Genomic DNA, 24,317 nt, shown 5'->3' on the forward strand with positions numbered 1-24,317 from the left:
ATACTTAAATATGTGCTTGGGTTTAACTAGAACGCTCTACGATTTGTATCACATACTGAAATCATCGCTCAAATATACATACATATGTATGTATGTATGTACATATAACTACTATCGCCATTTACATTAATACGCAGTAATTTCTACGCGCCACACCCGCTCCATCACCCTCATTCATGGCCATCGTCTTCGAACGCATCAAATTTAGATCGGTACGTATGCTGGGTCGACGCGCATTCGGTGCTACCACTCCGCAGGCATCACTGAAACGTCGCTTTATAGAGAGTGCATTCTTTTTCGATCCACCCGCAGTCGTGTGTGGTGGCAATGGCGATGGCGCTCCGAATACGGACACTACGCGTCGATGATGATTCGGTGCCATTTCCAATGGTAAACTCGAAACCATAAACAAAGCATAGAAGAGATCATCGATGCGGAAATTTTGTCGCGCCGAACATTCGACGAAGACGCAACAATTATCCTGGCCGGCAATATAGCCCATCACCTCGTCGAGTTGAACTTTTCTGTTGATGAGAAGCATGGACAGGATGAAATAAAAACAAAATTAAAAAAAAGTAAAAGATCCTTCAAAGCCGCCACTTAATCTTACTTGGGTTCACGATCACATTTATTTCCAGCTATAACCATTGGTATTTTTGGCAAACTTTTCTTCTTCATTCCCGATCCAGGATTAAGCGCTGTCCATTTAGTTTCGAGTATATTTTCACGTAATCGCACTACTTCTTCGAAGGACTCACGTGAATCCATGCTAAAGACTAGGATGAAAATATCGCCTGAAATTGAACAAAAAAAAAAATCGATATAAGATTATAAAAACTTGCCGCTACTCAAATCAATTTCATTTAAGTCCTTAACGTTTTAATAAATAGTATTTTGTTAAGTGTTTAATAAATAGTTTTAAGTACTTCTACACTAACCTTCTCTTTTTCGGTACATTAGTATCAATAATAAATTAAAAATATATAAAAATTAATTTATGAGCAGCTGCAGCCAAGTTTATCGCTCTTTTCATGCGTCCTAATACCCTTATCAAATCTCAAAATTTAATCTATCAAATTTCCAAAGCAAACATATGCTCGTGCATGCATACATATCCACCCACTACGAAACGTGCGTCTCACTAGAATACAAAAAAAAAAAATTGTGTGTGTACACTGAGCGAATAAGCGCATAGTAAAAATTAATATTTGTTATTTGATTGTCGTTTAAAAATTTTCGTATTTAAAATGCATATCATACCAAAATTTAGCACGCACGTATTTGAATGCTCACATCTGACTACACACTGAGGGGGAAAAATTTTTTTAAATCAAATAAAAACGTATTTAAATCAAATGAAAACGTGTTCAAAAGTACTATGTTCAATAATAATAATATTCAATTGAAATACGCCAATACTAAAATGAAGCATTTTGCACTTCACGTAAACTTGAATTGAATATTTCCATTATACAGCACTTTTGAATACGTTTTCATTTGATTATACAATTTTTCCACCAGTGTAGCTGCTAGCAAGTTTCGATTATACTAGTATGCTTTCATTTGTAAAAATTTTAAAAACACACTACATAGTTTATTTGCGTGTACATACATTTCTACATATATACGTATGTACATAAGTTAACGCAAAAGTTACACTGCATACCTATTCTCTCTCTCCCATTACGAATTTTGAGTTTTCTACATACATATCTATGCACACAAGTATGCACGCATATGCAAATTAAGGAATTCATATACAGCAATTTGTGAAATGTGCACATCGCACGTACAGTATTTTAACGATATTTGTACCAAATGGCAGTCGATACGGCCCTATAATAGACACATAAATATGGCCTGATGTGCAAACATATGTACATACGTACATACATACATGGACTGTATCGTAAGAAAATCGCAATGTGAAGTGAACAATGGAAATGAAACTTCAATTGACAAGTAACCGCAAAAGTAGGAAAACTGTCAAAATAAACAATCAGAAAGATAAGAGCACTTTTATGGAGGACATAGATGCTTTGGCATATTCTCCTGATTACACTAGGCTTGATGGTGTATATATTTGAAGCTTTGAGTTTATGTATTTTTGATATTTTTATACCCGAGCGCACTTGTGCACAAGGGTATTATAACTTTTTTCACATAACGGTCGTTTGTAACAGGCAAACCGAATCGGGATAGATATAGACAAATGTATACATAAATGATCAGAATGAAAAGAGAAATCGATTAAGCGGTGACTGTCTGTCCGTCCGTCCGTTCGTCTGTCCGTCCGTCCGTCTGTGCACACGATAGCTGGAGTAAAAATCAAGATATCTTAACGAAATTTTGGTATATGTACTTCTTTCGGGCGTAGGACGGATGGTATTGAATATGGGCAAAATCGGACAATAACCACGCAAAAAAATTACTTAAGGAATAAACTTTGCCCAATTCAGTGAATCGACTACGTATTGTCTTCTTTCTCATCTAACGGCAGGCTGAGAGAGAATACAGATCGGACGGGTTTGGGTCGTAGGCAGAGAGGTGTTAGATGAGCTAATGTGAGTTGCTATGGTAATATAAGTTAGTACTACAATATCCAGAATGGAGTTGTGTCAAAGGTTCGCGAGCCTCACGCAGCAACTCGAGTTTTTCGCCTGCGATAGGTAGCGTTGGTCTCCGATGATGGAATTCAAGTGTTGAGATTTGTCGAAGGTGTTGATTGTTTTCCTGTCTATAATAGTCTATCTTAATTGGCCGGTATGGTTCAGGGAATGGTGTTTTCTCATTTCCAAGACATTCGATTCCTTATGCTCGAGTGTTTCCCGACAAAAAAGGCTGTTGCTTTAGCGATCTAATCTTTTCAAGATCGGTGAATCCCATTAAGTGTGAATTTTTCACAATTTTTTTTCTATTTTACTTGTAATCCAAAATACTTCTAAGTTACTTAGATTTATTGGTTTCTAAATTAAAGCTACACCTATTTTTAACAGTCACATTTTAAGTTTGGTCATATGTAAAATAAAACCGGTTTATTCGAGTTTTTCTTAATTTGAAAATAGGGGACAGTTTTTTTTTCAAATTGCCATATTTCGAATAAATCGAAACCCGGGTTTTGAACGATAGAAAATCCTATTAAAAACCTTGTTTTAGATGGCCTAAGCTACATATTTAGAAGAGTCCTAAGCAGCCACAAGCATGCTTCTGTATGTAAAATACTTAATGAAAGTTGTTAGAGAAAAAGCTTTTTAAACCAGTTAAACTAACTACTATAAAAAAGAGAGTTTTGCACTTGAGGGCTTTACAAAGCTATTTTCAGTAAAAAATCAGCATTTTGTTTTTGGTAACTGATTCCTATAAGTTAATTAATTTGCTTCCTTTTTTCACCTGCACATTTTTGTGTTTCACTGTATTGCCTTAAAAGTAACGCGTCAAATCAAGAAGATTTCAACAGAAACAAAATAAATTAAATTGCACTTAGACTAAATGCCGAATAATGTAGGAATTCATAGATAATTCGTATCGCATATCAATGCTATTATAAATGTAAGTACGTATGCACGCAAGTAGAAGACTTTCGTCCTACGCACATGTACTTACATACATGGCAGCATTTTTATATAGCGTACGAACAAATTGATACTACTCATAGTTCAAAACACAAACGTACATACGAATCGTCGTCAGCTTACATAAATGTGCATTTTTATTCTACGGCTTACGGTGGCACTGCGTGAATCTAAGCACAAATCTCCTTAGCTCAATTGTGTTTCCTGCCAAGCTCCATGTTGCTCCTTGCTTTTGCCTGCTGGTGTTTGCGCTGTGTGCACACAAGCACTCAGATTATTGCTATCGGAACCGGTAGGCATGCCAAATGTCAGTTGGCGATTTACCGTCAATGACCGCCTGTGCACAACTAGCGTAAGCACTTGTCTACCTTTTCCACTGTTACGTAGACACATGTATATGTATGTGGGTATATATGTATAATATAGCACATATACCCTACAAGACATTGCTGAGCACTTTAGGCAAAAATTCTCACACATTTACACTTTTGTTTTTGTAGTACGGCATAAATGAGTAGTTTGACTATTAGTACTGAGGACTTTCTGATGACAACATTGAGGGGAAAGTACTCAAATTTTTCCCATGGCCTGAACGAAAATGATGACTTTGATAAGCACTTTTGTGATTAGGAGTAATGATAATATGAGTACTCATATGATACTCAGCTGTCTTGTAGGGTATATTACACATCTACATACATATAAATATATGTAAATATATACGGGTTTGACGGGCTTAGTAGCTCGTAAAATATGGCCGAAACTAATACGGGCAACATAATAGAATCTTCTTAAAATATACTTTTTATGCTTTGTCTGTGCGGTAGGTCATAGACCAAACGCCTACAAAGTGGCCCATCTTCAAATCTTTTTAAACGGCAATGGCTTGGAATTGAGTGCTACTCCAGATGCCTGCATGTACTCGCTGAGTGCACCAACTTGGTTTTCCAAATTAAAACCTCAAGCTTGTCTATAACATAGTGCAACAGCATTTTTGTGGGCGGAACGATTCCAACTCAAGAAGAAAGACGTAGATAAATATAGTAAAGCCTTCAAATATTTTTGCCTTCTAAGGTAAAATGGCCATTTAAGTTTGCAATTTTTTGCTTGAGTGTTTCTAGAATGAGGGGAAAAAGGGTTAACATATATATGGAGCGAAATATGTAGTCCGGGTATGTGTAGTAAAATTTCACGAGGAATAATTTTGTACAACATTTTAACCCATTAACTCTCTCATTTTAACCCATTAGCTCTCTCATTTTGACCATTCTTTTTGAAAGTCGAAATAAAATGTCGTTCAGGAGATCGGTAGAGTGTTAAAATGTTTTAGGAAATTATTCGCCGAAAAATTTCACCAGCGGTATTCTCAGATAAAATCTTTATAGCTGCTTTCCTATTTTTGTGTACACTTTATCAAAAATATACCCTTGTCAACAATCATTTTTTTAAGTATCTTGCAATCAAATAAGGCTTTTTTGAGAAACATTATAGTAACTACGATGTTTCTGTTTAAAAATGCTAAAATCAAAAAATTTCAGATACATTATTTACAACAAGCAGCTATCCACCAAATCCAATGAACAGAGCGCTGTCATCAAATTCCATTTGAAATGAGGTAATAAGTACTTGTATTTTAACTTATTCTAATTTAAAAATACAGACGAAAAAACTCATCGGATGCCATTATTGCAGAAATTTAATGGTGTATATTATGGTACCCTTGATGGTACACAAAATGGTGTCCCTGCTGGTGCCTTTGGGCTGTCCTTACTCATATCTTGCGTTACAAATGGGGATAGAGTCTTCTTGAATTACGAGCCCCGTCGGACTCGTGATCCTACCTCCTATGAGTTTTATAAATCAATTTGCTGTGTACTGAAGGAATTGATTAATATTTCACATTGCTTGTAATTGGTAATTGAGAGTAATTTAATTCCTAAAAGAATCATTATGCTCCAGCTCTGGTTATTTGTTCGTTATGCAATTATTATTTTGCGACCTTTCGGAAATTTTCATACTTTTTTGTGTTTAACTTGGAACTTTCTGGAAATCGTCAGCAATTTTCATAGTGAAGCCTGAAAATAGATAGAAATACCAGCTGTCACTGCCCTAAAATTTTGGAGGTTTATGAGATACACAGATCCATACAGCGCATTCAGATAGTCCGATTCTAATTTCGACCAAGAAGTTATATGGAATCACAAGATTTGACGATTCACGAAAACATGTACCAATTTAGAGAAATCTGAAAGTACATATGTAGGTTAAAAAAATTCATAATTTTGCAAAATTTTTCTCCTCATGAATATAATGGCGTTTTCGTTTCTACCGAAAAATGTTACCTTTTTATTGCCCTCTCAGCACAAACATTAAGAACCGGGCAATGAAAAGGCAACATTTTTTGTAGAAACGAAAACGCCATAAGTTTTGTGCTACTGACAGGAAATACATGATTTTGGCCTATTGCTGATTCATAATCTCATAGTCTTATTAATTGGACACGGCTAGGTGTACCATATAAATCGCCTTAGTGTAGCACAATAGCCCATTATCTTCAACCCACATTTGTATCCTTCCCTTAACTAAAATAAAGTCCGATTTTATGTCTATATGAATGTATCTAAATAATTCAAAATAGTCACGATAAGCTTTCTTATCAGCACAACTTTATATAATTTTTATTACTTTGTGGCACAACTGAAAATTCGAACAATTCCAAGCCATTTGAAACTTTCTTATGACAAAAGTGCACTATCGATATTTACCAATACCCACCGATTTACTAATGAAAATAAACTATCTTTCCTCCTAAAAAAATTTTATCCACTGAATTTCATACCTATATTTTACCAGAAGCAACACACTACTAGGCGCTACTTCGCACTAAAGATGCCAGCTAGTTACGATAGTAATTATAGTCACGCAGTGCAGCAGCCACTCAACTAAAACAAAAATTGTCTTCTGCTCTGACGGCTATTTTCTGGAATTATATAAATCAAAGCTTGGTAAGTGTGCTAACTGTCGATGTCTTTACGCGCACAGAAGCACCACTTCTGCAGTCAAGCATACAATTTTGCCTCGCATAGACGAAATTCACTGCGGTATTTCCTTCCCTTACGTACACACATACATATGTATGTATATGTGTATGTATATATTTTCCCTGGACTAACAGTAGAATAAATATTACAAAATCGTTGTATGCCTGTTGCCAACAACAGACGACCAACATTTATCCTCACCATCCCGGGATATGGTTTTTATTGCTGCACGCTCCTCGTTTGCCTGCTTTGGCATTCTACCATTTATTGCTTTATTGTTCTAGTTGGCCGCCTGTGCTGTGATTTACATGGCTCAACAAAACTATTCATGTCCCAAAGCCAGAGACATTGTAACTCAAGCTGCCACAATGAAATGCTTTTGCTACCATTTGTGGGCTGTTTGTCATTGGGTGGTCGTTTGCCAGAGGCGACGCACTAATTTCTTGGACAAATTTTTTTTGTTTTTTTTTTTTTTTGTTTCTTCTTTTGTGTTTGCAGTAAAGTTGATTTGTAATGATTTTTGATTTGAAAGATCTTTGCTTAGATTTTCATGTAAACTTTTGGCTTACTTTCAATTAAGAGAAATGAGCGCAAAATAAGAAATAAACTCAAAATGATTTACTCGTAATTAACTGTTTATGACATGTCATAGATGCATATGTATGTATGTGCTATTTTTAACTACTCACTACTCACCTGTCATGAAGGATAAACGCCGCATCGCTGGAAATGGATGATGGCCCGACGTGTCCAATATATCCAACTGATAGACATCATTCCGTATGCGATAGAGTTTTCGGTGGAAATCTTCGATGGTTGGGGTGTATGCCTCCTCGTAGCGATTACCCAAAAATCGTGCCACAATCGATGATTTACCCACACGTGATGAGCTGATAAGCGAAGGCATCCGAAAAAAATAAAATAAACGGAAAGACAAAAGCGGTAAAGTGGTTGGTTGGGGCGTATGAGTAATTAAATAAATTCGGATTCGACAGCGTTTGCTCATCATTTGCGGGCATTTCACTGGCAGGCAACTTTTTGTAATTTAATTAATTAAGAGCCAGATAAGCGAAATGATTGTGACTGTTCACATTTATGTGTTTGCGCGGCAACACACCTGAACCTATACCCACATACATATACATATACAGTGGCGGTCAAAAATGGAGGAACGGTGTTTCGTTTTTAATACTTACAATGCTTTTCAAGCTAAAATTTTTTTGATATTTTTTTATAAAAATATGTTTCATGCTTTAACAAACTGTACACAGAACTTAAAAAAACTCCACAAATTTTTATCTAAATTACGAGCTTTTTTACCAGAATTTTTAGAAATTTTTTGCGATTTTTTAGCCGCTGAAAAGTTGCACTTATTTCACCAGAATTTTATAAACTTGTTAACTGCATACCCAAAAAATTTCTAAAAATTCTTGTTAAAAGCTCGAAATTTAGATAAAAATTTGTAGATTTTTTTCTGCACAAAATTGGAAAGTGTGATTTATATAGTTTTTGTTAAAGCACGAACCATATTTTTATAAAAAAAATATAAAAAAAATGTTTGCCTGAAAAACATTGTAAATATTAAAAACGAAACCACACTCATCCATTTTTGACCGCCACTGTATGTATGCATAGGGTAGTGAACACATAAGAATACGACTTAAAAACATACACATACATATATACGTATACATTTGCTACTGCTTCTGTATACATTGCCCTTTTCAAATCCTCTTTGCTTTATTTATGTTTTCCTTTTTCGCCTTTTTACTGTAAACTCTGTTTTATATGTATGCATAAAGATACCTTTATATATATGTATATTCATATGGCTTTATAGCAGTAGTTGCTTGTTTAGTAGCTACTGATTAGTTCGCGTGTGAAAAGGCACGTGCGTCGAGTGCGGCAATGAATTTCATTGTATTCTTCATTTCATTGTTAACGAGTTTATTTTTGTTTATTTGTGTTAAACATTTCAGTTTTCTTTGGATTGAAGTGCTGCTTTTGAGGCGCACTTTAAGACGCTCAACAAGTTAAGAGCACTTTCACTTTCGACTTGGTATTTGAAATTTTCGGTTTTATAAATATTTAGTTAGCAATTTTTAATATTTATTAGCAATACGCTCACCCTATAACCATCAAAATTTATTTTTATATTTTGATGGAAACTTTGGTGCATAGCATATGGTCTCACAGCAGCAAACAACATACAGTCTAAGATCCGACAAGGGCACGAACTTCTCCCATCTGTTTAATTGATTCAATATATTTTGTATGAAATTTAACGTGTTAATAAATATTTCGCAAGTAGGTTGGCTGAAAAAATCCTGACCAAAATATTTTTAATTAAATATTAATAAATTTATTTTTTTTTTTAAGTTTGCACTCAAACAAATTATATACCAATCGAAAGTATTATGGAATGTGAAAACGTTGGGTTATCTATTATTTTCTTGGCCTACCTATCGGGTTGGCAGGTATGAACAGGTAAGTAATAACAGTAATTTTCTCTCATATGTTTAACACATTATTTAGGCTTTATCTATGATTTCGATTAGTATATATGAAATTTGTTCATTAAACAAATATGAATGCAAAATTTAAAAAAAAATTATAATTTTAGATTATTTAATTAAAAATATCCTGGCCAGAATTTTTTAGTCCATGTATGTATGTACATTTGTAACAAGGGAAATTAAAAGCGGCGAAAATATGAAAAATTAGTCTCCGGGAAAAACGACCTTGAGGGGAACCAGTGAATTTTATATTTACGTTTTTTTATGCAGCTAAAAAATCTGCCTAAGTAGCATCGGCTAAATATGCGTACCGCTAAAATCTGATCGAGTTTTCGGCCCATCCGTTGTCTGCAATATAAACATATTTGGCATTTTTGTAAAGGTAATTTGCCCATTAAAAAGATTTAAGCCGATATTCCTATTCCCCTATAAAATAAATAGCTCTTATGCTGCCAGGAAGCCACTGAAGTTAACAAAATCTAAGAATTTTAATCAGAGCATAGCCATGCTTAAGCTCTTCAAGGAAAAATTTCAAAAATGCATATGTATGTAGGTAAGTATTTTGAAATAAAATGTTGCTTTGACATTTTTGTATTTCCATATGTGGAAGATCGATCAATCGCGGCGCCAGTTCGAAAATGCCCTATCTCAGAAAACTTTTCAAAAACGCCCTGTTTCATAGTTTGGTTGAAGAACGCCCTATCTCGGTTTCAAATACGGTTCAAAAAAGACCTATCTCAGCACATTTTCAATAAATTTTCATTTGGGATAGGGCGGCTTTGAACCGAATTCTGAGATAGGGAGTTTTTCATTGAAACTCTGAAATAGGATGCTGGATGAACAAAACATTTGGGACAGAAATATTTCGCCATATTTTAGTTGGCGGTTTTGACGTTAGGAAATTCGTCCGAGTACGAAAAATGCTATACGGACGTGAACGAGAAGAGTGAATGAAGTGAAAAGTTCCTTATTAGGGGTTGACATTTTTATTTTTTACACAGCCAAAATAAAGGACCGAAAATGTGTTGAATTTTCTGATAGAACAAACGGCATACAAATTTGTCAAAACTTAAAACAGCCGAATAGAACACGAGCTACTTTTATTGGACTATAGAAATACTTTGCCTGAAATGCGGTTTATTTGTGGCAAGCAAATGCTGTGCATTTATACAATGAAATGTTAAAAATTTGCTTCAGAAATAGAATAAACTGCTTTCCGTGTTACTGGAATACGTGAATTTTGCTGCGCAACATTCTGACGACAGACAGATATATATCGCTAATTATTCATTAATTTTGGGCAGACAGAAATCATGACGTATAATAACGTATTTAATTACATTTACATTTAACTTACACTAGCATTTCTTCTAATGCAAAAGTACCCAGTCGGAAAAGTAGTAACGCATTACATGCGTGATAAATAGTATAATGTATTTCTTCTGAGTTCTCGATTATATTACTGCTAACTATGTAATTAGCATTCTAATATATTCAAAAAGTTACAAAAATTTCATATTAAAACACATTCATTTCTCGATACTAGGTAATGAAAAATTGAATGCGTCACTTTTCTTAGGACATCGCCTTGGGGAAAAAAATGAATTTTCGAATGTGAAAAGGGTTTTACTCATTATTTTTTCGATTACTGTACATCAAATTTTCCCACTGGGTATGTATGCCTGTGTGTGTGTGTGTGTGTACTCCTGTAACGTTAACCCGCGAGTTAATTGAATACCATAAATTTGTATAAAAGATTTCTGAATGGAGGTGGCAGCAGGTGAAGTGCGAATCTTGTTTTGTTAATTGTTTGTATCAACATCCCGCTAAATCAATTAAAGAGGGTATACTATATACATATATCTATGTGCTTATGTATGTTTGTTTTAATGGTTACTTATACAACTTTGTAACGCAGCCTTGCGTGACTGGAGCATTTAAATATGCGTGCGATATATGTAAACATTTGTTTGTACCCCCGAAATGAAATAGCGATGGTGCGCATGCCCGAAGCTATATTTAATTGTTGCTCTTATCAGGCAATCAGTTGTTGGAAAAAGGTGATTACGTATAATTAAGTCTTTGTAAATGAAAATTTTATTGAAGAGGTAATTATTTACAGATATACTAGGTTGTTGCTTTATTTACTTGTATATATGAATTTATTTGGCAACAAAACAAGTGCGAAGGAAGACGTTCTTCATAACTGCATTAAATCGAAATTTATTATTTGTCTGAAAACACACATAAAAGTTTGTTAGCACGTGACAAGCGAAAAACCTATAGATTTTAAATTATTGTTATTTTTTTATAAAGGACTATTTTCGAAAATTGACTGTACACATTTTTAAGCAGTGGCGGAAATTCTTCTCAGTAAGATTTCTGTAGCATGCGGTTTCTTTAAACTCACTCCTTAAACTTATTGATTAAAATGAAATTTGATTTTTAAAAACGGTGGCAACGCCCTTTAAACATATTTTCGTGGTAAACCTTTCATAAACTTCTTTATCTAGTTAACCAAATTGTAACATTTCAGTTGTGCCTTTTTGATTAAATAATATATATATTTTTTTAACAGATGGTAACCCTCTCCAAAAATGTACTCAAAATTAAAGCATTTTCAAACCTCTTTCCTTCGTCATGCATATTGTTTTTAAATAGCTTTTCATTTATTTAGCTTAGTAATAAAATTTAGTTTTAGGAGATGTTCCACACTAAGTGATACATACCAATCGATTACTTTTTTCACCGCGAATCAAATTTGAAAGTAAATTTTTATTAATAATTTTTATGCAAAATAAAAAATAACAATTTTTTTTATTTTTGTTTTATAAATCCAAAATAAAAATTATTTGTGATTTTTATCTAAGTAATCTACAAATAAAAGTGATTTTTGATTTTAATATTATATGTCTCAGATAACAGTTATTTAAAACTTTTATTTATAAAAGTCATAAATAAAAATCAGTCAGTGACTTTTACTCTCAAAAGTCTTTAATATAAATCAGTCGCCGACTTTTATTTTTTCAGTCATACGTATAAAAGTGATTATCATTTTTCACAGATAAAAAGGTGTTAGGGAACAAAAGTTTACTACGACTTATACAAATGACTTTTATAAGTATTATTTAAAAAATAAAAGTCAGTGACTGATTTATATTGATGAATTTTAAAAGTAAAAATCACCGACTAATTTTTATTTATGACTTTTACAAACAAAAGTCTTCAGTATCTGTTATCTGAGACATTTAGTTTAAAAATCAAAGCTAACTGTTGTTTGCTGATTATTTAGATAATTGTGTTGCTTATTGGCCGTTTAGTATAGTAAGTAAGATTATATAGATACAAATTTAAAATAATTGTTATTTTGGATTTATAAGTAAAAATCCTACATAACCGTTATTTAAGGAGGAATTAAATAAAAGTAAAATAGCGAGAATAAAAGTTGTAACTGTTACGCTCCCTGATTTGTGTATAAAATTTTATCTAAATCCGTCAAGCCGTTCTAGCGTGAAAGAGTAAGCTACTCACAAACTTTCACGTTTATATATAAGTAATATATATATATCATAAAGATTGATTTATTATCGAAAACAAAGTGTGAACAAAACTTATATTAAACGTACAGCCGCAGATTGATATCGCCGTATTATTATTGCTCATACGCCATGTACAACATACACATTTGGACTCACTAAATAAAGCATTTAGTCGAATAAGTAGTCAAATATGATTTCCTGAAGATTAAGATACTTGAAATACAAATTTGCGTACTTAATAAAGCAATATAAATTTTGAAGCATACATACATACATATAATGCATGTGTGTTTGCACTATTTTCGTATTTAAATTTGCCCTTCGCTTAGCTGCTGCTTACACCAGAGTCATTATTACATTTATAAATACTAGTTATAAACCTGCTCTTCACTTACCCCAACATAATGAGACGATAGCAATTCTTCGACGACGGTACACTATCATCGCATAGCGACAAACCGATGCCCGTGCCATTGGCAAAATCATCCACCGCTTCGATAACATCTAAATTACCATCGGCTAGCGGTGTATGCAACTCTGTGTGACTCACAACGCGACTACTCGTCGTAACCGCACCATTACTGCCGCTCGCACCAATATCATCCAAAAAGGTTACCACATGCGAGGCCGTTGTTGATGATGACGTTGTCGTTCCCGCCGTTGCGGCGCTGGCGCTGACTGTGCCTGTGGCTGTGGCTGTGCCTGTGGCGGTGGCTGCTGATTGTGCGGTTATGGCGGTACCACCATTACTACTACTCATGTCGCGTACATGGTCGCGTATTGTATCCGAAATGGAATTGGTTAGATTTTTTAGCGGATCATTTACAGCTACCTCGGCATAGTCATTATTATTACTACGCGCACAGAACCAATTTCGACAACGCTCCATTTTGCCAACATCCGCCAAAGTAAAAGCGCCCATCAACCGGCGAATACGCAGAAATGCGCACAAAGTTGTTAACTAGCAGCAGAATAATCGATATGGCGAATTCAAATTCGCGTGCTATTCTAAATAGAACAAGCACAATGCTCTACACGTGTGTATTTTTTGTTTGTTTAGAATTTCATTGAAACAAATTCAATTCCGAGCGAACAGCAAATGGACTGCCATGAAAAAAAAAAAATGATTTCAAATTGGTGAGCTATAACGTTGGTCGTTATAACGGCAGCAGTTCTATTGAAAAAGCGCTGATGAAGTAGTTTTGGGATTTTCATAAAAAATTTTGCAAATCAAAAGGTGGCAAGTTTTATTAATTTTTATTGGATTTCACGCCACATACGATTGCCAGTGGCACTTTCCTAATCCCACTTTTATTGTTTAATTTGTGTGTGTTTTTTACAATTTATTCGATTGAGGCTTAGCAAATTTTAGACGAATACTATGTATGCACCATTTTAATTAAAATTTTCAATTCCGTTCTGCAACTGGATTTATGCCTGAGTGCATTTACTCTGCTTTGTTGTTGTTTTTTAATTTCGCTCTCCAAATTCAGAAGTTGATCCATCTGAAATAAAAGCAAAAATAATTGGCTGTTATTTAAAGTATGCTTGTACATATGTATTTTCGAAATTATTTTACTGAAATGATTTCCAATCCCTTTGGGTTAATTTAATTAAAAGGTATATCGAAATGAGAAAAAGTATGAGTATTTTCTGTGGGACAGAAAATGTCATGCCGCTGAGGGTTAAGAAGATGTCGTCTACAAGGCAAAAACAAGTATATAGACAAAGATCATAATAAATTTAAGGATAACAACAGAGATAAAAACAAAGGCAAAAGAAAAATACAGGAAAAGATTAAGATTGCTATTAAGGAGAAGATGAAGGTAAGTCTGAGGATGAAGATAAATAAAGTGGAGTTCATGGTGGAGATAACGGGTTCAGGATAAGAGATGAAGATTGAAATAAATAAAAGAAGATAAAGAAGAATATGAGGATGAAAGTGAATATGATGAAGATCGTGAAGAAAGATACAAACAAAAACAAAGATAAAAGAAAATCTAAAGAAAAAGATATGTATAAAGGTAAACATAAAAATAAAGATTCAAAAATAAAAAAATAAACAATAAAAAATAAAAAATATACATAAAGACAGAAGTAAAGATAAATATGAAGCGGAAGATAAATATAATAAATATTAAGATAAATATAAAAGTAAAGATAAACATGCAGGTAAAGATAAAGGTACAAATAAAGATATAATTAAGAAAGTCCATAATGTTGCAAAGGCCTGCTAGTAGAGGTGAGTATCCTGAAGTCTACAAGTAATGTACCGTTTCACGTACTTCAACAGTTCCCCAATCCTTTTATCGGCGTTTTCCGCTTCTAATAAGAGCTGGTCAGTGGAAAAGGATGTATTCTAAGGGCCACTTACAACGTCCACATTTCATTCCACACTTTACCATTATCTTAGTTTGGTCGCATGAGGTGATGTGCGCAGTATCTTGCATATATTCCAACAAACATTCGGCAGTCTGTCCTTGGCAGCGATAGCAGGTATTTAGTTGTTTTGTGAGTATATGGGCAAAGCATTATTTGGGCGACCTTGTGAGATGTTGGGGAATCCGACTTAGAGTTCACCTTCAGTATAATTGCTGAGACTAACACCCCTACACTGAAACACTTTCGTATTCGGATTTTCTTACGAATCGTAGAAATGGTATGCTGCAATCAGAATCGAATTTTCGAACTTTCGAAAGTTGTAAAAACCGCATGCCTAAAAACGAGCGCGTAAGAAATTTACAGCTTTTTGTGTAATTTTTTACGACAAAAAATCTGTGTCGGAAGCGAGATAAAAAGTAAGCAACAGGATGTAAATCGAAGTGTGCTTGGAGGAAATATTAGTGGTGTTCTTTTAAATAGATAAATTTGCCTTTCACATACATATATGTATGTATACTTTTATCTAATGCTTTATATGAACGAACAAATAAGAATGTTTGTATAGTTATTTGTACAATGATTTTGCGTTGTTGTGTTCAAACTAGAGATGCCAGATCAAAAAAAAAATAAGTTGATTTTTTAATCGATTCGAATCGAAATAAAAATAATCGGTGCAGGAAGAAATCGTCGAAAAATAAAACGATCTCCCAAGATCGATTCATATCAAAAAACGCGCTTTAATTAATTTTCTTAAAGAAACAAAATACGGCCTTCTGGCCGTGCATTGCTATAAAGGTTTCAATATCTAGATTTATCCAAAAGCTATCAGGTAGCATCTCTAGTCCAAATGCATGACCCGAAACTAAAAACTTTAACATACACGTAAAATGCATATTTTCAATAGCATATATTCAATATCTTGGAAGAAGCTGTTATTGTATTAACTGGATTGAGACTCATGCATCCAGGCATAGGAAGAGCTAAGGCTTATGGTTCAACAATTCAATCAGAAGCTGACATAGATGCGTCCATAGTTACGGTACCCGAATGCTCCGCATACCTTTGTGAATTTATTTCCATAGCGCAGATGCAATAGAATCCATAATTTTCTTCAAATATGTAAAATGAAGCAATTTTACTATTAATAAAATATCCAAATAAATCATATATCGAAAGCTGAGTGGAAGATCGACCTATCTCGGTAAACAGTTCGAAAACGCCCTATCTCAGAAAACTTTTCGAGAACGCTCTACTTCAGTATTTCACTGAAGAACGCCCTATTTGAGAATTTGATTTAAAAAATACCCTATCTCAGAATTTGGTTGAAGAACGCCTTATCTCAGCTGCAAAAAGATTCAAAAACGCCCTATCTCAGTTCATGTACAGTGTATTTTCAAACGAGTTAGGGCATTTTTTAATCGGATTCTACTGCTGGTCTTTACCGAGAGCGAGTTAGTCTTCACAGCCGTTATTGCTTTGATAGCAGCCCGCCTATGAATATGTTTACGCGTGAGTTCGGTCGCTGATTCCGCTATTCTGGATGCAGCGTGTACTTCTACTTGAAGGATACTATAGTTGTCTGGGAGCTTTCAAGCTCCGAACAATATACTGTTGGAATTCTAAAAAACAAAAAAAAGTATATATATGATTTCGAATTCTCCAAGCAAATTTACGCATAAAACACTGGCTGCGAAAAGCATGTTTCCAATAATGATACATACATGCATACTTACTATTTATGTGTGGATATTTACTCTGGGGAAAAACTTGTGTCAAATGCCTTTAAGCATAGATATGAGTATTTAACATTCTAAATGCACATATGTATGTATGTATGTGTGTACATATGTACACAAGTATGCAGGTATAAATATGTATAAATTCAATTGAATTGCAAAAGTTTCGATATGTCATGTGTACTCAACCCGAAAGGAGTAGGTGTAATTGAATTTTACTAAATTATTTATTTGTATGTATATAGCTGACTGTAAATAAATTGAGTTTGTCAAATACACCTGCATAACGGTGCACATGTGTATGTATGTACATTAGACTGCATCACCAAAAAAAGTTCCGGTTTTTCCGCCGAGACTACAAAATATATTTTATTTGAAGACTTCAACAATAATATTTTTGAAAAATATTAAGATTTACTGCTAAAAGTTAGTTTTTCATGAATAAAAATAGTTTTTTAAAAGATTTTTTGAAAAAAATCCCTTCAGATGACATGAGTTTATTTGTAAAGAAATAGAAAAAAAACCTTTCCAATGATATCCCATGAGCCTAAATTGGTAAAGTTTTGGCTGAGTTATTCACGTTTTTCTTAAAAACAAATCTTTGAAAAAAGTTTAAAAACAGCATCAGAAATCTCATTATTATGATTCCGTTAAAAAATTTTTTCAATATTTTTAATGCGAAATTTTTAAGTTAAAACTGTTTTGTCATCTGAAGTGATTTTTTTTTTTCGAAAAATACTTTAAAAAAACTAGTTTTATTCTTGCACATTTTTGTTGGAATTTTCAAATATATCCAGCTCAAGTAAATCTTAATATTTTTTCCGATTTATTTTGGTGCAAGTCTTTGATTGTAACATATTTTATAATTTGAATGGAAAAACTGTGCCGACTTTTTTTGTATGATAGTGATGCAGTCTAATGTACATACATACTACATGTATGTGTGTGTATATGTGAGCAAATATGCAAATGAGTTTGCAACATTGTTTGCACAAAGTTTTAATGCCATTGCTGCTGCCATTTAATTCAGTCGTTTTTCAATTGTTTTATTACTATTAGCATATTACACAGTAATCACATTAGATTGTGCGAAAAAAAGCAAAACCAGAAGTTCAAACAATGTCAACTTTTACTAAACCATTTAATGCGTATCCATTCTACACCCACATACGAATGCATGTGTTAGCGTAAATATGTTTTTTTCTATGTGTTACCAAAAAAAAAATCTACAAAAATATCCACCGCATGTGCATCCATTAAGGAAAAGGTTTATATGTACATACATACGTTCCCCATCCAATGCCACTCGAGTGCGCACACGTGCTTTTCTATTGCCAAATTAAAGTCCTTTTCAAATTTTATTTGCACTAAATTTACATAAATGCACACAATCAAAGTTAGTTGGCTCTATTTCCAAGCAAAACAAATGGAAAAAAATGCATTTGTGAGAAAAACTTTGCTTGTTTGTATAATCGAAAAATAATTACCCAGTTACGGTCCGACGCACGTACGACTAACTGTGATATTTGTGTTTGGATTTGTGAATGTTTATTAGTACCATAAATTGTTCTGAAATTTAACTGCCACACACAAAATAAAAAGTTTGCGCTCTTGTTGAAAATATTATTTGCTAGCAGCAATAAACTACATTCAACTGCAAGCAACTTTCAGGGAAAACTAATTTCCAATAATTGTTAGAGTGTGGAGTGTTTGCTGGACTGATTTCGAAGAGTTGTTTCATTCTCATGTAAGGGCTGCTAACCACTCCAAAAAACAGTGCGGTTCGGTTCATGGGTATTCCCTATCCGCGGTTCGGTTCGGTTCAAATGGCTAAATTTTTTATTGTAAAGGATACAAATCTTACAAATCTATGTATACAAAAATAAAAGGCTTTGTTATTGAGATCGAATTCAAAAATCCACATTTATAGTAGTGGAAAAATAAATAGGTACGCGAAATTTTAACAATTTTGGCTATATTTTTTTGCTTATTTAAGGTTTACTTTTTGTAGTATAGTTTATCGTCCAACTAAAACTGATTAAATCCAAGTTTAAAACTTTGTGAAAAAATTGTGAAAAATTTTCAAAGTTTTATCTAAGCTGCAAACTTTTTAATAAGAATTTCTAGTAAAATTTTTTAAGGTTTAAGTTGATTTTTGGCATTTTTTTGCCGGATTTAAATTTTTTTTGCTGGCGGTTATGTGCATTTTCTTCCTTACAAAAACATTTCACACATTTTTTATATGGATGAAATTATAACACGCAGAGATGCCATTAAACTCAAAAATGTTCGAAACCGGTTTGCAGCCCTGGTCAAAACGAGTTATAAATAGCAATTTCCCAAGCCTTTTTTATTCCTTGTGAACATAAAGTTGATTAAATGTCCACGGATATGTATTGAGATTAACCTTGCTCGAATAGTCAATAAAAATCAACACAGAAATTGATTTTTCTTAAGAAGTGACAGCAATTTAAAACTGTTTGCAATTAACAACCAGTATTAATGCGGATCGACTGACTTCCCGCAAAAAAAATGCAAAAGTCCTCTTTTTAGTAAACAATTATTTCAAAAGGTATTTTAATAACCAAAAATCATATAGGGATAGCTTTTAGCAAATATCGCCAAATATACATAATAAGAGAACGGTGCACAGGCATTAAGAATAATGGAGCAAAGCGAGCTTACGGTTCGAACTCAGATGCGAACATTAATCTTAACCCAAACAAGTGCTGAGAAACCATTTGACACATATAAGGCCATGAAAGCCAGAGGAGGCTTTCTACAAAAACATTTCGTTGAGCAATATGAGAAAGAGGGATCTATAAATAGTAAATACAGTAAAAAAAACTAAAAGGGCGTGCCTCGGGCTATTACCGCTTCGCTTCTGTTAATGCAATGAGTATGTACCTAATGCTGGTTAGGCTACTCTGGATCTCGAGGCCTCATGTTCTACGCTTGGTACTATTTACATAAGTAGCTTCTCCAAAAAAGGTTTGATTCGTGAACATTCCAGCTGAAATAATGAAATATTGCGTATCCGATATATCGATATTAACGATAACGATGAAGTAAAAAAAAGAAGGCAAAAGTGAAGATAAAGACGAAAGTGGAAATGTTTATGGATATTGTTATCGGTATTTTTATCAACACAGTTATCGACAGGGTTATCGATATAAGAATCGGATCATGGAATATGATCACATTACATGACATCATATCCCATTGTATCACATGATTTGATGAGACGTCACATGATATTACATCACATAATATGATATCACATCACACGACATCACGTGACATGACCTCATATGATATGACATCGTATGACAATACATGGCATTACATGACGTGGCATGACATCATATGACATGACATCACAGGATATGACAGCACATGACATGACATCCTATCACATCACATAAAATCAAGTCACATCATATCATGTCATCGCACCTCATCTCATCTACGTGAATAAATAAAGAAAAGGATAAAAGCAAAGATATGAAAGATAAAAACAAAGATGAAGACCAAAGTAAATTTACCGATTTCAAAACCAAAAACACCGTTGGAAAGGTAATTTTCTGTAGATGAGGAAAGTTTTTATAGTTTCGAAATTGGTTGAAAATCGTCGTTTAAAAATTTCCATATTTGTGTATGGTTGTTTTTGCAACCTGTTGAATTTAAGCTGTTTCGCATTTTGTTTTATTTCGTATTTGAAATTAAACTTTTAAATAGAGATAAATATGAAGATGAAGAAACAAGTGATAATGATGAAGACAAAAAAAGGAGGCAAAAGTGAAGATAAAGACGAAATGATAAAGGCGTAAATGGAGACAATGAGAAATGCATAAAAATTAGGGTAATTGAATTCAAATTTTCCGATAGGAATCGAAATAAAATCAGCCATAAAAGTTACCGAAATTTATCGAATTATCGAAGTTTATAGTTATCGAAATTTATCCATGCTTATTAAGTTATTCAAATTGATCGATGTTTATTGAGTTGTCGAAATTTACGAATAGTTATCGAGCTATAAAAACGTGTGGGATTATCGAAATTTGTCAAGTTAAAGAAATGTATCAAGTTATCGATATTTAATAAATTGTCATTATTTATAGACTTAACGAAATTTATCGAGTTGTCGTAATGTATGGAGTTCTTTCAACTTACAGAGTTATCGATAATTATTGATCTACTGAAATTGGTTGATTTATCGAGTCGAAGTTCATGGAATTTTCAAAATGTATCGATATATCGAAATTTCAAGGCTATATAAGCTTATCGATTTATCACTGCATATCGAATTTTAGCGTGTTAACAAGGTGTAACGAGTTATCAAAATTTTTCGATAGCTTTCGAAAAATGTGGAGCTGTCAAAAGTAAAAATTTATAAAGGTTTCCAAAGAATTTACATTTTTGAGTTATCGAAATTTATCGAGCCCACAAATTTCATAGTTATCGAAATTGGTCGAATTAACGAATTTTGTTGAGTTATCGGATTTTATTGTTTTCAAAAATCATCAGTTCGATCGATATGTATCAAATCATTGAAATTTATCGATGAACTGGACTGTATCGGATCAATTCCAAGTCCTGCCGAAGTCCACCAAAGGCCTTTTAAGTTAAAAAAAAAAATTAGTTACGTTTTAGTTCCAAAGCAGAAGATTTTCCGGTAAGTTAATTTGTACCGTATAAGTTTAGCTACGTGTTAAGTTAGAAAACCTCTCCAAGGCCCCTAAAAACTAGCAAAACTGTCGAATTTCGACAATAACTGGCACTCTAGTATAGTTTTAATGACGAGTTTCAACTATTTCGCATTTAATCCGATTTTTAATCCGATCCGACCTAATTTGCACGCTCATGTCAATAAATAAATATACAGAAACAGTATGCAATAGAGAAATCGCTTAACGGACAAGAACTAAGGTAAATAGTCCAATTGGAAGAGCGTAGAGAAGTGTAACAATCTAAATTAAAACGAGCAGTGCGAGTTGCTGCTACCAACTAAATAAAAACTTAGTTCTGCATTTGTTCAAACAACTTTGAAATGAAATGGAATTTAAACAGTTACAATTCGCCGGTGCAGGATTTTAATTTATGTATGCGTGTGCAGTACATACATATGTACGTTGGAATGGTTTGTAGCGCAGAGCTGGTGGTGCATTCGTAATTACATAAATAACAGCAAAGATTGATGCAATTAAATGTGACTGCCCGTCTGTCGTCGCTATTAGTCACAGGAAATACGGTACTAGGGAACTAGGGAGGTTAGTTAGTTAGCTGCATGTAGATCTTGCCGCTGCTGCTGCTACTGCCGCTGCTATTGCTTATGCCTTGCTTGTTGTTGTTGTATGTATTTAATTGTAAATGTTGCCTCTGTTTCTGCTGCTGCTGCTGCTGCTGCTGTTGGCTTTGATTAATGAACTAAAAAGTGCTGCCACAGACTTTCACATTTCCAAGGTTGGTTATGTTGCTGATTCGGCTGCTGCTAAAAAATAATTCCTACCAATCTGTTTACTAATACAAATTGTGAGCACTTAGTAAGCTTGTGCACAGAGAGCGAAGGATTGGAAGGCAGCGAAATTAGGTTAAGTGCTTGAATTGACCTAAGCAATAATTAAATCGGGGAGCTAAGAAACACCAACAAATGCTTAACTGCAACTCAAAGTGGGATAAAGTGTCGGTGTGTGGCGGTGCACGTGACTTGGCTACAGAGTGGCAAGAAGTAGAGCGTTGCTGCATTTTACTCTTGAATAACTGCAGCTTAAAGACTAATTTATGCTACATGCATATTCTGTTTTAATTTATTTATTCTCACTTTGTTGTTGAACAACAACAGCGATCACAAACAGTGAATAAGTAATTTACTCTTAGCAGCGCTTAATTCAAATATGGCTTTTCTATATATATGTAAAATTAATGTATAAAGATTTTCGTCGTTAACCGCCTTTAGCCGGCATTGAAGTAGAAAATTTCAAGCGGCCACAATTGCTCTGTCCCATTTTTTTTTTATTATTCTCTCAATAAAGTGGCTTTGTTCGCGGTTCTTTAGTTCGTTGCTGCTTTTTTATTCCGCACGCCATATTTTCTCCATCCATCCGTATTGCCTCCTCAGTGCGCTCCACAAACTATTGTTGTCTCATAATTAAATTAGCATAAAGTAGATATGTTTATGCTAAACAACTTTGTTCACTTGACGCTCATACGCCCCGGTGCACCGTCACCATAACCAAAGCGTGAAATTTCTGGTTTTACACTAGGGCCATCCAGGCGGCTTGCCATCCTATAAAATTACACTTGTAAATTTAAATGCCATATGGTATACAGCCTTACATATATGTATATGTGTATATATTTATGTCTATCTTATATTTGCATGCCTTCTGTGTGTGTGTGTGTTCTTCCCTTTGCAGCTCCTTTACTTACTACATACATAGCTGAGTTTGGAGAGAAAGAGCTTAAAAGTTTAAATACCAACGTTGCCACTTAATCCAAGTATGGGCTGCTGTGGTAATTGTGCGTCGCGTGAAGTGTTGGCCACTTGTATGCGCTGGCGTCTTTGTTGTGGTTTTCTGCTTTGCATATATGTATGTACAAAAGCGAGTAGTTGGCATCTGATAGCTGCTACTTGATAGTTAAGTTTTTGTTAGTGGCACTCATATTTGTTAGTGTGCACTTACTACTATATCCACTTACTTACTTGGTTGGAGTATTCAATTGTGGCCTCATGTTCGTAGAAAAAATGCGTTAATTAATTTAGTGTGCGTAATTTTATGAATTTGATATGAAATTTTTATGCGAAAGATGTTAAATGATTTAATAAAAATGTGAAAGCACTAAGAACAATTTTTATTTACTATTTATGTTAAAATATTTAGATTCTTCTCTTTTAATTTTGGTCAGTACTAATCTTTTATTTATCTCCCATGCCTTCCTTGTTCTGCCACTTAATCGTTTCCTATGAATTTCAGTCCAACGAGTGCTAAGAAGTTTTATTTCGAAAAGTGATAACTAATAATAATTCTCGCACTCACCATCTTTGTAAGAGGAAAATAGTTTTACAAGAAACCTTTTCAAGCCATAAATTCACTCGGAGGTTTACCAATGCCTGCCGAGGGGCAGCCGCTGTTGGAGATAACTACAAGCTCGAAAATGTTATTAAAAATATGTATCAAGCCTAGGGTATTTCAAAAGTCTGAATTATGAAAAAGAAGCACCAACAAAAACCGAAAACAGAGACCGGAATATGTATGTATGTAAAAACGTAAATACAACTTATTTTGAAATTTTGAAATCAAAAAGACATTTCGGAAAATTCTCTACCACTTTATCTGTCATACATTAGGATGATCTCTCATTGTAGATTATAATTCATGCATGTCTATAAAAATGTCGACTTTTATTATTTTAGCTGATTCTAAATTTGTCACCATTTTTTTTTTTATTTGAGTGGATAAAATCGGTATTGTTTGCGTTTTATTTTTCAAAGTTACGATTTGAACTACCTATCAGGATACTGAATAATTTC

At 33.8% G+C, this 24,317-nt stretch overlaps 1 protein-coding gene across 1 annotated transcript; it reads right to left on the minus strand.

Annotated features, from left to right (window-relative positions):
* On the minus strand, positions 1-14,167 carry LOC108361027 (GTP-binding protein Rhes). The gene is made up of 4 exons (XM_017613560.1): positions 13,064-14,167; positions 7,310-7,503; positions 611-794; positions 1-524 (listed from the first exon to the last, which is right to left on the minus strand). The coding sequence occupies exons 1-4, from the start codon at positions 13,588-13,590 to the stop codon at positions 122-124; spliced, it is 1,308 nt and encodes a 435-aa protein (XP_017469049.1). The 5' UTR covers positions 13,591-14,167; the 3' UTR covers positions 1-121.
* Between the last annotated feature and the right edge of the window lie 10,150 nt (positions 14,168-24,317).

The sequence above is a fragment of the Rhagoletis zephyria genome, unplaced genomic scaffold, assembly GCF_001687245.7.
Source record: "Rhagoletis zephyria isolate East Lansing unplaced genomic scaffold, Rhagoletis_zephyria_1.1 Rzeph_scaffold_00017, whole genome shotgun sequence".
In the NCBI taxonomy this organism is placed as follows: domain Eukaryota; kingdom Metazoa; phylum Arthropoda; class Insecta; order Diptera; family Tephritidae; genus Rhagoletis; species Rhagoletis zephyria.